General features: G+C 42.4%; 1 protein-coding gene across 1 annotated transcript in view; it reads left to right on the top strand.

Annotated features, from left to right (window-relative positions):
- The window catches only part of URI1 (URI1 prefoldin like chaperone), a 50,969-nt gene that overhangs the window by 33,908 nt on the left and 2,562 nt on the right, over window positions 1-14,499 (top strand). Inside the window, 7 exon segments of the mRNA XM_032230231.1 lie at window positions 948-1,039; window positions 2,115-2,175; window positions 5,206-5,383; window positions 6,934-7,201; window positions 9,805-9,947; window positions 13,718-13,964; window positions 13,966-13,980. Coding sequence (XP_032086122.1) covers window positions 948-1,039; window positions 2,115-2,175; window positions 5,206-5,383; window positions 6,934-7,201; window positions 9,805-9,947; window positions 13,718-13,964; window positions 13,966-13,980 — 1,004 coding nt within the window.

Raw genomic sequence — 14,499 nt, 5'->3', positions numbered from 1 at the left:
AGTCAGACAGAAGGAAATATAGGGCAGGTGGGCGGGGTCAGCTGATGGTCGAACCGGTCCGAACCGGCAGCAGCCGACCACCGCCTTAAGGCAAAGATTTCCTCTAGCATATTTGTGAGTAAGGGCTTGGAACCATCTTATAGTGGAATAAATAGGTAAGCTAGGAATCCATTTTATCAAGGAAACATAATGTTATGGAACTATTATTAGTATACTTGATAGCTAAATGATTTAATTTTTTCCTGTCCTCCTTACTAAATAACAACATTTTATGTACTGAATTATGGAACGGCTTTAAGGTTCAGATGTCATGAATCATCCAGAATTCACTTGCAAGGCCTTATATTGAAGGGGAACAAATTGTTACTTCATTTTACCAATTTGAAACTGGATTTGCACAAACACAGACCTCACATGACATAGTCCAGTATGACATGTGCAGCCAAGAACAAGCTACTTTCCTTGTCCTTCCACGCATCCAGGGGAAACAATCAACTAACTTAATTAGTTTTTAGAAGAATTCTGGTTTGTTAGGTACAAATCAGAAAGCAGTTTGAAATATGTTCTAGTCAATATTTGAACACTTCAAAGAGGGGTTATTTTTGCAAGCTAGAATTGATTTATACCTGGTGCCCTGATTCATACATTTTAAACAACCAGGTGAACTCAAGTAAAAATGTATTATTCTCTTTCCGGATATCGGGGCAACGACAGGACCAGTAAAAGCCCTGACCCCAAATAAGTTACACAGGGACCCTTTTTCTCATCCCTGTGACCTGAGCGTTGTGTAGAAACTGATCAGAGAAATGTTAGCCTTATTTCTGAAACGTCTTCTGGGCCAGAAGAAAAAGGGAATGAGATTCATTTCCCCGCTGTAAATATACTTAAATTACTTTTTGCTGTGAAATTACTGTCACATTATTTTGCCCTCTCTTTTGTCATTTCAGGTGTAAGAAAAATGCTGGATGATTTGGGGAAGGTAATGAAGAATTTCGAATCCAGAGCTGAATTCACCGAAGATTTGCAGAAAATGAGTGATGTAAGAAATGTATTTTTCTGTGCCCAAGGGGCTTTTTAGAAGTACCATATTTTTCGGTGTATATGACATACTTTTTCTCCTCCCAAAAGTGGGTGGAAATGTCTGTGCGTCTTATACAGCGAATGCTGCCAAAGCCCCGCCCACCCACTGGCCCCCATCTTTTGGCCTCTGCCTCCCAGCAATTTAACCTCCTTGCAGCAAACAGCACAGCCTGATTTAGCACAAGCAACTGATTGGCGGTTGGATCGGCCTCCCGGAATACCGCCTATCAGCTGTTCCAGGCTGTGGGGCTCACCACCACCCATCGCTGCTGCCCCCTATCGCTGCCTCAGTGCGCCCCATTTTCGGCCTCTGGGCGTCCTGTTTTTGGCCTGTTCCCGGGGGCCAGGATAATGGCGATCCCTGCCGCCTGGAATGGGCCAAAAACAAGACGTGCGGAGGCCGAAAATGGAGCGCGTGGAGGTGGCGATAGGCAGCAGCAGTGATAGGTGGCAACAGCAGCAACAGGTGGTGGCGATCCCCACAGTTTGGAACAGCTTATAGGCAGTATTCCGGGAGACTGATCCAACCGCCAATCAGCTGCTTGTGCTAAATCAGGCTGTGCTGTTGGCTGCAAGGTGGTAAATTGCTGGGAGGCAGAGGCAGATTTTTTTTTCTTGTTTTCCTCCCCAAGAGCTAGCTGCGTCTTATAGTTCGGAGCGTCTTATAGTCCAAAAATGCGGTAGTTCAGAGAATGTAATTATATCGACGGGACTTCTCTTCCCTAGCATTCTTTATTAGGTACAAGGGCCAGAAATTGAGGACATGTTTTGGACAAGCCATAAGGTTAGTGTGCGTCCCAGAGAGACCCTTCTTTTAAGGGTCAGAACTGCATCATTTAAAAAGAAGGAACGAAGGATATACAAGCTCGAAATTCACCCTGTATCATGTTACAAGCAGTTCCTGAAGTTTCCTTTAATGTGTGTGCCTGATATCTGAACCAGTTCAAAAGAACCCCTGGACTTCTGATAATTGCCCACAAGGCATTCAATGGTCATTTTGTAAACTAGACTAATTTATTTATTTTTCCTACCAGGCAGCAGGCGATGTGGTTGATATCAGAGAAATCGCAGAAAGTGGTGAGGTTGAAATGAAAGGTGAGCATTATTTCTCTATCCCGCTTTTGCAGCGCCACCACTTAGTTTGTGGAAACGCTTCTGTCCCGTTTATGTTCGGTATAATGCTGAAAATAATCTATTGCCACTTTAAAGTAGTGACCTATAATGTGTTTGGTGAGATTTCTGCAGAGGTTCATGAAAACTGGAACACGTATTCATGTATTTGCATATTCACGCAGTTAGCCAGGGACCCATATGTAGCCCATCCTAAATAAATAAAACTTTTTATGAGGTTCTTTGTTATTTTTCTGAAGGGTTGCTGGGCTTTCTTGCAAAATGTGTTAAATTAAAGGTAAAGGTTACCCTCACACATATGTACTAGTCGTTCCTGACTCTAGGGGGCGGTGCTCATCTCTGTTTCAAAGCTGAAGAGCCAGCGCTGTCTGAAGACGTCTCCATGGTCAGGTGGCCAACATGAGTAAATGCTGAAGGCGCATGGAACGCTGCTACCTTCCCACCAAAGGTGGTCCCTATTTTTCTACTTGTATTTTTACGTGCTTCTGAACTGCTAGGTTGGCAGAAGCTGGGACAAGTAACGGCAGGAGCTCACTCCGTTACGCAGCACTAGGTATTCGAACCATCAAACCGCCAACCTTAGCTACTGAGCCACTCCCTCCCTTGTTGTGTTCTGTTAGAGGTGTTCAAAATTGACTAAAGACTTGATTAGCAACTGCAGTTGGAATTGGCAACGTGGTCTGCATTGAGCAAAGCAGCCCCCATGCGAAACTGTGACTGTGCTTATGATCTTACTCCATCTTTTCTTTACAAAGGACCTAAAAGTGAGGATTGGTTACTTCTTCATCCCTGTCGTAACTGCCAAAGTTACTAAATAAGGCCCTTGCTAAACAAATGTTACTGATAGGAGATATTGCAGAGACCTAGATGGCTACAAAAAAAGGAACACCTTGGGTCATTTTTTTGGGATACTGTCATGGTTCATTGCTAAAATTTGTGAATTCTATTTACAGAGTTATATTCAGTCCCCACCATCTTTTTTTAAAAAAAAATTAAATGTTATTTTTATATAAACAATCCATTTTTCATTAACCAGTATGTCGTCTGGATACAAATATTTTGTGCCAACATTAAAATATACAAACTTATTCATTATTTAATCTCATTTTAGTTTAATTTCCAATACCTTAACTATCTAATATTATAACAATCCCATTGTAATTTATTTAACCGTATTAACTATTAATACATTTTTCTATACTTTAGATAACTTCTTTTACTATTAATTCTTATGTCTGTTCTCCAACTACCGGTAAAAAGGTGCCCAAATTGTATAACAATCAGTTTGTTCTTTCTCTTTTTGATAGTGTCAATCTGTTCATTTCTGCACATTCTAATATTTTCCTAATCACATTCTCCTCTGTAGGGATCTCTTCCACTTTTCCAATTTTGTGCAAATATAAACCTAGCTGCTATTATAACATAAATAATCAAGCACACATTTTCTTTACTATAATTTTCTGGTAAAATCCCCAGCAAAAATATTCTTGATGGTCTATAAAAATCTCCTATCTGAACTTTGAATAAGTTGCTAAATCTTGGATTTAGATGGGCCTTTTGTTTTTATTTATTTGTATTCCGCCTTTATTATTTTTACAAATAACTCAAGGTGGCGAACAGACACAATCCTACTCCCTCTTCCTATTTTCCCCACAATAAAGACCCTCTGAGGTGGGTTAGAGTGAGGGAGAGTGACTGGCCAAAGGTCACCAGTCGGCTTTTATGCTTAAGGTACCCTGTTTCCCTGAAAATACTATCCCCAGATAGTAAGCCCAATTGGGCTTTTGAGCGCATGCGCTAAAATAAGCCCTCCCCCAAAGATAAGCCCTCCCCAAAAATATTGCAACACAGCAGCAGCCATGAGGTGACCATGCTCACTGCCTCTTGCACCTCAAAAATAATAAGACCTCCCCGAAAAAAAGGCCAAGCGCTTATTTCGGGGGCCAGAAGAAAATAAGACCCTGTCTTATTTTTGGAGAAAGACAGTAGGACTAGAACTCACCATCTCCTGGTGATTGGCTCAAAGTGCAATGCGCTCTACATGGGGCAGCCTTTGAAGAGTATTCAGAGACTTCAACTCATCCAGAATGCAGCCGTGCGAGCGATTGTGGGTGCACCTCGGTACACCCACGTTATACCTATCCTCCGCAAGCTGCACTGGCTACCGATCGGTCTCCGGATACGCTTCAAAGTGCTAGTCGTAACTTATAAAGCCCTTCATGGTATTGGACCTGGGTACTTGAGAGACCACCTGCTGCCAATTACCTCCCATAGACCCTTTAGATCGCACAGGGTCGGCCTCCTCCGGGTTCCGTCCACCAGCCAATGCCACCTGGCTACCACTCAGGGAGGGCCTTCTCTGTAGCAGCTCCGGCCCTTTGGAATGAACTCCCCGCGGAGATTCGGACCCTCACCTCTCTCTAGGCCTTCTGGAAAGCTGTCAAAACCTGGCTGTGCCGGCAGGCCTGGGGTTGATGAGTTCCCCTCCCCTCTCGACTGGTATGGCTGTGTGATTCTTGTGTATTTCAATTACGTGTATTGTGTTTATGTCCCCTTTCCCTCTTCTGAGTTGTTCGCCGCCCTGAGTCCCTCCCAGAGAAGGGCGGCATACAAATAAACTAAATCTCAAATCTCAAAGTCACCCAATTGGCTTTCATGCCTAAGGCGGGACTAGAACTCACTGTCTCCTGCTTTCTAATCTGATGACTTAACCTCTAGGCCGAACTGGCTCTCTTTTGCTTGATCCAGAAGAAGGCAGCATCTTGTGATTAATAATGGATGGCACTGAATCCCCTCCCCATTGTCTCAAGTTACTGTTCTTTGAAAATAATACCAGGTTTCCTATTTGGATAATAGCAAACCCTTATTTGTTTGCTATCGCATCTCTGGTTTACAAGCAGAACTACACGGAAGCTTTCATAAAACCTTTGAATTGTCTGGTAATTATGTTTACCAAAGCAAACATCACAACAAAACACTTGTTTAATTCTCCAGGAAAGCACAGAACTGCTCACAGACCTCATTCAAAACCAAAAATCTGTGCTTTTGAGGGGAATGTCGACGAGAGCGAAACAGATAAAAAACCCAATGGGGACTTAAGATCGGAAGAGGACCTTTGGGCCCGACTTGATGAACTGGAAAGACAAGAGCAAATTCTCAATGAACTCAGCAGGTACTTTAAGCCTGGACTGTTGGCGTTTCCAGAAGAAGGGAGACTATTTAGAAGAGAAGCTAAGCTGTGAATGGGTTTCCTCTTTGCACTAAAGCAGGTGGGAACCCTTAGATCCTAATAAGAATGGAGAAAGGAATAATGTGCTTTAACTTAAGTAGCATGGAGTGGAGTGGAGAAGAGTAGAGCAGAGCAAAATAGAGTAGAATAGAATACAATAAGGAATAGAGTGGGGAATAGGAAATAGTAGAGTAGAATAAGGAGTAGGAAAGAATAGGAGAAGAGAGAATAGAATAGAAAATAGGATGGGATGGGATGAAATGAAATGGAATGGAGTGGAGTGGAATGGAATAGAATGGAATGGAGTAGAATAGAATAAGGAATAGAATAGAATAAGGAATAGAATAAGGAATAGGAAATAGAGTAGAATAAGGAGTAGGAAAGAATAGGAGAGGAGAGAGTAGAATAGAAAATAGGATGGGATGGGATGAAATGAAATGGAGTGGAGTGGAATGGAATAGAATGGAATGGAATGGAGTAGAATAGAATAAGGAATAGAATAAGGAATAGAATAAGGAATAGAATAAGGAATAGAATAAGGAATAGAATAAGGAATAGAATAAGGAATAGAATAAGGAATAGAATAAGGAATAGAATAAGGAATAGGAAATAGTAGAGTAGAATAAGGAGTAGGAAAGAATAGGAGAGGAGAGGAGAAAATAGGATGGGATGGGATGAAATGGAGTGGAATGGAATAGAATAGAATAGAATAGAATACTTAATTTGGCCATGTGTGATTAGACACACAAGGAATTTGTCTCCCGTGCAGAAGCTGTCGGTATATATCAAAAGCAACAGTATAACAATCATCATCATCATCATACCAATAAGTGCAGGGGGGGGGGAGTAAAGAAGATAATAAGGATAAATAATAATACTGCGGCCATACTACATGGGTAAATACACATTCTCCTCACTACTTGTTAGGGCAATTTCAACCTTGTATCAAGGAGTGGCACAATCAACACTTAAAGCACATTATTCTCGACTTCATTCTTCCTAGGGAACTTTGGGATTTGTAGTTCTGCAAAGGGAGGAGCATGGTTATCTTAGAAATGTGGGGAAACTGCTATGACAGGCCAGTTCACTCAAAATATTTCAGGAATGACTGTCTTGGGAAAAAGAACGAAGACAGCGATGGTTGGTTATGATGTTTATAAGTAACCTGCCAATTTAGAAGGCATTGACCATCTCAGCTTCTAATGAATGGCAGGAGGGGAAGGGTTTTCTGAAAGGTCTAATCTTCCCATTGAAGAAAATGATTGTATGCTGGTCTTGATTTAGCAATATAGGACCTTTCTTATGGTGCTAGAGGATCCTAAATAATTTAAAATCATTAGTCTGATTTAATTATTATTTGACAAAAAAAAAACAAAAAACACCACAGCCTAAAAACAGAGCAAGCCATACAATAGATCACCACCTATTTTATCTTAGGACTTAAAATCAATCTTACATTTATTTTTTTCCCTCCCTGCTCATCCTTTCTCCAGGATTTCCGAGACTAGCAATGTAAAGGCAGAAGGTGCCTCTTCCTCTGAAGAAGATAGAGAAGACAGAAAGTTAAACCCAGATGTTCTTCAGAAGGAAGAAAAACCTAACACTCAGGGCAACTTTCAGAAGGACGTAACCAACTTTGAATCATTCGGAAGTCAAGCTAATGGCCCCAATCATTACGGCAGCGACGATGAAGATGATTTCGCCATTAGTGAGAATGCTGTGCCGACAATATATTTCTCCCACACTGTGGAACCGAAAAGGGTATGTATCGTCAAGAAGATGTGCCATGAAGCAGTCTTCCCTAACAGTGCCCTTCAGATGTGTTGGACCTGGACCTCCAAGAATTATCAGTTACAAATTTTTAGAACTCCAGGTCCAACACATGGAACCTAAAAGAGCTTGTGTTGTCAAGAAGATGTGTTGTGAAGGAGCTTTCCCTAGCTTGGTGCCCTTCAGAGATGTTGGACCCGGACTTCCAAGAATTCCAGACCTTTGACCATGAAAAGTGAGAACTTTTGAAATTGTTCCTCTGGTATATCTGGAGTTATACTGCCAGTTTGGGGAAGCTACCCTTGAAAAGCGTTTGGAGACTACAGCTGGTCCAGAATGCAGCCGCGCGAGTGATATTGGGTGTACCGAAATAACACCCATATTACACCTGTCCTCCGTGAGCTGCACTGGCGGCCAATTGGTCTCCGGATGCAATTCAAGGTGTTGGTTATTACTTTTAAAGCCCTACATGGCTTAGGACCAGCCTATCTGCGAGACCGCCTACTGCCATACATCTCCCAACAGCCGATAAGATCCCACAGGATGGGCCTCCTTCGGATACCGTCAGCCGGATAGTGTCGGCTGGCGGGCCCCCGGAGGAGAGCCTTCTCTGTGGCTGCTCCGACCCTGTGGAATCAGCTACCCCCAGAGGTCCGGACCTTACCCACTCTCATGGCCTTCAGGAAAGCCGTTAAAACCTGGCTGTTCCGGCATGCCTGGGGCTGTTGACCTTAGTGTTAAGGTCCAACCCCAATTAGAACATATGTGTGTTGTGAATTTTAAATTATTTTTTTACTTATTTTGCTTTTCTTTTCTTTTTCTTCTTTCGTTGTAAGCCTCCCGGAATCCTCCGGGATTGGGCGGCCTATAAATTTAATAAATGAAATGAAATGAAATAATGGAGTCTTGTGGTTGCTTGATGCTTTCCTGCTGGCTGGTGATTGCTGGTGTGGTGTGTGTAGTAATATATCTGTCAACATCAGAGTAACTACAGGAGTGTATATATTATCCAAGCTTGGAATGTATATCAGTTGTTTTCAGTTTTAGCCTTTCCAAATGGAGATGTTTTTATTGAGCGGTAAGAGAAAAACTAAACGTGACCAATCTATCTGTAACGGGGAGAAAAGTAAGCCTGTCAGGAAAGTATGATAGAAGTTGCATATCTTTTAGTAAGTGATGTATTTATTTCTTGCCCAGCTCTAACCCCAGTGAACTCATTAGTTTTATTCATGATGCAGTTCACAGAAATTCATTAATCTTTTTAGCCAGTGGTGGTTTTACAAACTTTGAGAACTCCTGAACTAAGCCATTTTTAAAACAACTGTAGTTTAATGACCTGGCCATAATTAGTTAGATTCAAACCATCCTATAAATCAAATATACTTGCAACATTGGTTGCAAATATAACCCTGAACTGTGGTTTAACGCTACAAACTATGCATAAGAGTTGAATTCAAGAACTTTCTTTGACAAGCTTACAAGGAGATCATAATCAGCTTTTCTTTCCATTTTCAACTCACTGTAGTTTAGTGTTATACATGATCCTGGACAAATTGTGCCTATTTTTTAATTAAGAGAATGACTCGGCCTCAGACAGTTACTTCCTTGTTGTGGCCCAGCAGGTGCCGTTGGAGCTGCCACCAGACTCCGACAGTGAGGGGCCCTCTGGGTCGGTTCTGGAGGATGTGGAGGACCCCGGACAGGGTTCCGACTCTGAGCAGGGCGCAGAGAGGCTGGTTGGCCACCAGGAGGCACCTGAGCCTTGGACCAGTGGGGAGGAGACAAGGGAGAGTAAGCCAGATGTCAGCAGTGAGTTGTTCCTGGATGCATGCCATTGAAGAGCTACTATGTGTCAGGAACAATTACGCAATTACAGGAGATGATTGTACTCAGCTGGTGGTCATTAGGCTCCCCTCCAGACTATAAAAAGCTACTTGTGCACACGACCCTCTTTGCAGAAGTCAACGCAGGATTGAATGTCAGAGGACAGTACTGGGAGCTTGACAGGCTGGATTGCTGCCAAGCCTTATCTGTGTTTATTGCTGCCTGAGTTTGTCTTAATTGCTGCCAAGATCCTTATCTGTTTGTTGTGCTTGGCTTTCAGCCACCGAGATCTTGGTGTCTTGTTATTAAAGAACATTCCAGTTAAGCTTGTCTCAGCATTTGTTACTGGATGGAGGAGGGGGTCAGAACACCTCCTAATGCTGACTTCTTTATTTTAGACAACTACAGTTCCAGGTTTCCACAGAACTACAAACCGTAGCTTCTTAGAAATGAAAGCAACATTCTCTTAACTTCTTATAGCTGAGTTAAAGGAAGGATTGTAGGAAAAAAATCACTGTACAATTTCACAGATGTAGTGACATATCACACAGAGCCACAATTGTGGTGTGGTTGGTATGACTTAAGTGTGTCACATGAACACAACCCTTTGCGCGTTCAATAAATCGCGTTTATTCCAACATTGGCTGGTATGAACTTTTGATATTATGTTCCTTTTGATTTATTTCCTCCATCTGGCAGGAGAATAATATTTTACTTTTGCGCTGTTCCCTTCCTGAATGCTCACAACTACTGTTACGTTTTGATATCAGGTACGAATAAACACGGGGAAAAATACTACGTTAAAATTCAGTGAAAAGAAAGAAGAAGCAAAACGGAAACGGAAGAACAGCAACGGAAATGGACACGGGACGACAGAACTGCCAAATATTAAAACGCCAGCAGATATTTATCGGTATGAACGTGGTGGCCATTAACTTTCTGCAAAGGATGTATGTTGTGTGCATTTTCAGCTAATCTTAACTGAGTTGAAATAATATGTCCTTGATTTATAATCATTTCTTTAGCGACTGCTTGACGTTATAAACTTCAGACTGAAAAAATAATAGAATAGAATAGAATTCTTTATTGGCCAAGTGTGATTGGACACTCAAGGAATTTGTTTTTGGTGCATAGGCTTTCAGTGTACATAAGGAGAATAAAATACATTTATCAAGAATAAAAAGATGCAACACTTAGCGATAGTCAAGGTTACTAATAAGCTGTCAAATCATACTAGGAAACAAAACAATATAAATTGAACAATACAAGCAACACGGTTATAGTCATAAGTGGGAAGAAATAGATACTAGGAAGGAAGAGAATAATAATAGTAATACAGCCTTAGTAAATTATATGATAATGTTGTGGGAATTAGTTGTTAAGCAGAGTGATGGCATTTGGGGAAAAAAAACTGTCCTTGTGTCTAGTTGTTCTGGTGTGCAGTGCTCTATAGCATCATTTTGAGGGTAGAAGTTGAAACAATTTATGTCCAGGATGTGAGGGGTCTGTAGATATTTTCACAACCCTCTTTTTGACTCGTGCAGTGTACACGTCTTCGATGGAAGGCAGGTTGGTAGCAATCGTTTTTCTGCAGTTCTAATTATCCGTTGAAGACTGTATTTCTCTTGTTGGGTTGCAGAACCAAACCAGACAGTTATGGAGGTGCAGATGACAGACTCAAGAATTCCACTGTAGAACTGACAGATGTGTCAGTCAAATGTGACAACTGGTCCTTACACTTTGTAACCATCATAGCATCCTCACATCCCCCCACAATCATGTGATCAAAATTTGGGTGCTTGGCAACCAGCATGTATTTGCAACATTCCCAGGGTCACATGATCGCCATTTCCAACTTCCCAACCGACTTCCAACCAGCAAAGTCAGTGGGGAAAGCAAGATTTGCTTAATGACCGCACGAGTCATTTAACAAGTGTAGTGTTTTGCTTAACAACTGCGGCAAAAAGAAGATCATGAAATCAGGCGTGACTCATTTGTTCAGCAACAGAAATTCTAGCCTCATTGTGGGTCAGAAATTGAGGATGGATTAATTTGTAGTGTCTTCTTGCTCCTTTAACATCTTTTAGGCCTATCTGTTTTGTGGTTTTCAAGCTTCATAGTTATTTAGCCTATAAATGTTCCAACGAAATGACACAAGAGGACTTGGGAAAACAATTTATAACCCTGGTTCCTGTTATTTGCCTGCCAATTTGGGGACATTTAACAAGTATTGCTTTAATATTTTAAAATGCAGATTATTAAGAGAACTCAGCCACTGCCTGTTTGGAACTTAAAGCAAGGGATAGTCAGGATATTAGAGTGTTAAAAATCATACATCATAGATTGTGGGTCCTCAGGATGATTTCTCAATTTTCAAATTAGGAGTCCGTGTTCGCAATATTTCCTGCAGCTTTTTAAAGAATCGCTTCTCAATTGAACAGTGAATTAAGATAGTTGGAGCACACTTTAAGGATAATCTTTAGGGGGGGCAGAGAGCTAGTTTGAAATGTAACATGGAATCGGTTAGATGCCATGTTCCATTCTCACATTCATATGCCTGTCTTAACATCTGTAAGGGTTGGATCTAGTGAGATGACACCCAGCAAGAATCAACGTTATACATGACTTATGTACATATGACTAGTTGCCCAGGGTCACCCGCAAACCAGCAACTCAGAAACGTGGGAGGGGAATGACTGGAGTTGAAGTATGAGGCGCAGAGTGTAAATTATCAAGTTTAAAGAATAACAATGTTGACTTATTTATATGCAGCGGACAAATCATTCATTTTTACGGCTTCATTTTGGGCTGATATCGGATCTAGCCAAGTCAAGTAAGAGAGTCTTTAGGCTGAGTAACTCCTGAATAAGAGGTTCAATTTTCTGAAGATGATGTTTACTGCCAAATTTTGGGGCGAAGCCTTTCTTTCTACTGCAATGCGCTCTACATGGGGCAGCCTTTGAAGAGTATTTGGAGACTACAACTCGTCCAGAATGCAGCCGCGCGAGCGATTGTGGGTGCACCTCGGTAGGTGTAACCCACGTTACACCTATCCTCTGCGAGCTGCACTGGCTACCGATCGGTCTCCGGATACGCTTCAAAGTGCTAGTCGTAACTTATAAAGCCCTTCATGGTATTGGACCTGGGTACTTGAGAGACCGCCTGCTGCCAATTACCTCCCAAAGATCCATTAGATCGCACAGGGTCGGCCTCCTCCGGGTTCCGTCTACCAGCCAATGCCATCTGGCTACCACCCGGGGAAGGGCCTTCTCTGTGGCAGCTCCGGCCCTCTGGAATGAACTCCCCGCGGAGATTCGGACCCTCACCTCTCTCCAGGCCTTCCGGAAAGCCGTCAAAACCTGGCTGTGCCGGCAGGCCTGGGGTTGATGAGTTCCCCTCCCCTCTCGACTTGTATGGCTGTATGACTCTTGTGTATTTTAATTACGTGTATTGTGTTTGTATCCCCTTTTCCCCTTTTGAGTTGTTCGCCGCCCTGAGTCCCTCCCGGAGAAGGGCGGCATACAAATAAACTAAATCTTAAATCTTAATCTTAAATCTTAAATCTTTCTAGCCCAATGCTGGTATTAGAGCTGGGGACCTTGGAGGTCTTTTGGTCCAACCCCCCATGCTCAGGCAGGAAACCCCAGACCATTTCAGATAAGTGGTTGTCCAATCTCTTCTTAAACTTCCAGTGTTGGAGCATCCACAACTTCTCAAGGCAAGTTGTTCCACAGATTAATTTTTCTAATTGTCAGGAAATTCCTCCTCAGTTCTAAGTTGTTTATCTCCATGATTAGTTTCCACCCATTGCTTCTTGTCCTGCCTTCAGGTGCTTTGGAGAACAGCTTGATTCCCTCTTCTTTGGGGCAGCCCCTGAGATATTGGAGCACTGCTATCATGTCTCCCCTGGTCCTTCTTTTCATTAAACTAGACATACCCAATTCCAGCAACCGTTCTTTATATGTTTTAGCCTCCAGTCCCCTAATCATCTTCATTGCTCTTCTCTGCACTCTTTCTAGAGTCTCCACATCTTTTTTTCTTTTACATTGTGGCAACCAGAAGTGAAGTGTGGCCTTACCAGGACATTATAAAGTGGTATTAACACTTCACGGGATCTTGATTCCATCCCTCTGTTAATACAGCCTAGAATTGTATTCACCTTTTTGGCAGTTGCTGGCCCTTATTTCAGTGATTGTTCACTAGGACTCCCAAGATCGGTCTCACAGTTACTACTATTGAGTGAGGTGCCACCTATAGTGTACCTGTACATTTGTTTTTAGTTGCCTAAATGTAGAAGCTTACTTTTTCCACCATTGAATTTTATTTCGGTAGGAGAGGCAGAACTAGTGGTGAGATTCAACCAGTTTGCACCACTTCAGGAGAACCGGTTGTTAACTTTCTGAGCAGTTTGGTGAACTGGTTGTTGGAAGAAATAATTAGGGCAGAGACCCAGTTGTTAAATTATTTGAATCTCACCACTGACAGAACATTTGGTTTGCCCAGTAGAATCCACCGATCTTGAGTATCTTTAAAAAAAAAAAAAAGGATAAAGGAGGAGCAGGTAAAGTCATAATGTAATTAATTTGTCCCCAAGATGGAGTGAAATTATGGTGAATTTGTCATACGCTTTCTCTCCTCGCTCCTTCCAGATACTTTATTAAAGCTAACATTTGTCCTTTGCAGAGTCTTTGTTGATGTTGTGAATGGAGAATATGTCCCTCGTAAATCAATTTTGAAGTCTCGGAGCCGGGAGAACAGCGTTTGCAGCGATACCAGCGAGAGCAGCACCACCGAGTTTGACGACAGGCGAGGAATCCTGAGGAGCCTGAGCTACGAGGACGCGACCCACAGCGACAACAGCGAGGGCATCTTGGAAGAGGAGGAGGAAGAACAGCGGGAGCAGAATCCCTTTCTAGGAAGCGCCTCCCTTGTCAGGAATGTATGAGGTAAAGAGAAGGCCCCAGTCACTCTCTCTCAGCCCAACCCTCCTCATGGGATTGTCCTTGTGGGGGAAACCGAAGGAAGAAAGAACATTATTTATGAGCTGTTTATAAAAATGTTTAAAGACAAAGCAGCACCACTTTTAGATTGGAGGCCATCATCTTTGTTGTCTGTAATGACAGATTCCCCCCCCCCCTTCTCTCTAAAACTGTAGCTACAAAACTTCATTCTGTCTCATCCAGGGGTGAAATGCTACCGGTTCGCTGGAACCAGTACTAAAAAAAGCTACCAGTTTGCCTGAACTGGTAGTAAAAAAATGCTACCAGTTTGGGCAGACCGGTATTTCCAACGATCAGATGTGACGCAATGTTTTTATTAGTTAGAAAGCAGGATTTCCTGCTTCGCTGGGATTCAGCCAGTTCGAACCAGTTGATAGCCCCTGTGGTTTACTTACCTATATCCTCTCAGCTGATCCGCATGGCACAGTGGATTCCCTCCCTCCTCCCTTTGCTATTCCACTTAAC

Source organism: Thamnophis elegans, chromosome 14, assembly GCF_009769535.1.
Source record: "Thamnophis elegans isolate rThaEle1 chromosome 14, rThaEle1.pri, whole genome shotgun sequence".
In the NCBI taxonomy this organism is placed as follows: domain Eukaryota; kingdom Metazoa; phylum Chordata; class Lepidosauria; order Squamata; family Colubridae; genus Thamnophis; species Thamnophis elegans.
The sequence above is the reverse complement of the archived record's forward strand: the minus strand, read 5'-3'. Positions and strand labels throughout refer to the sequence as shown.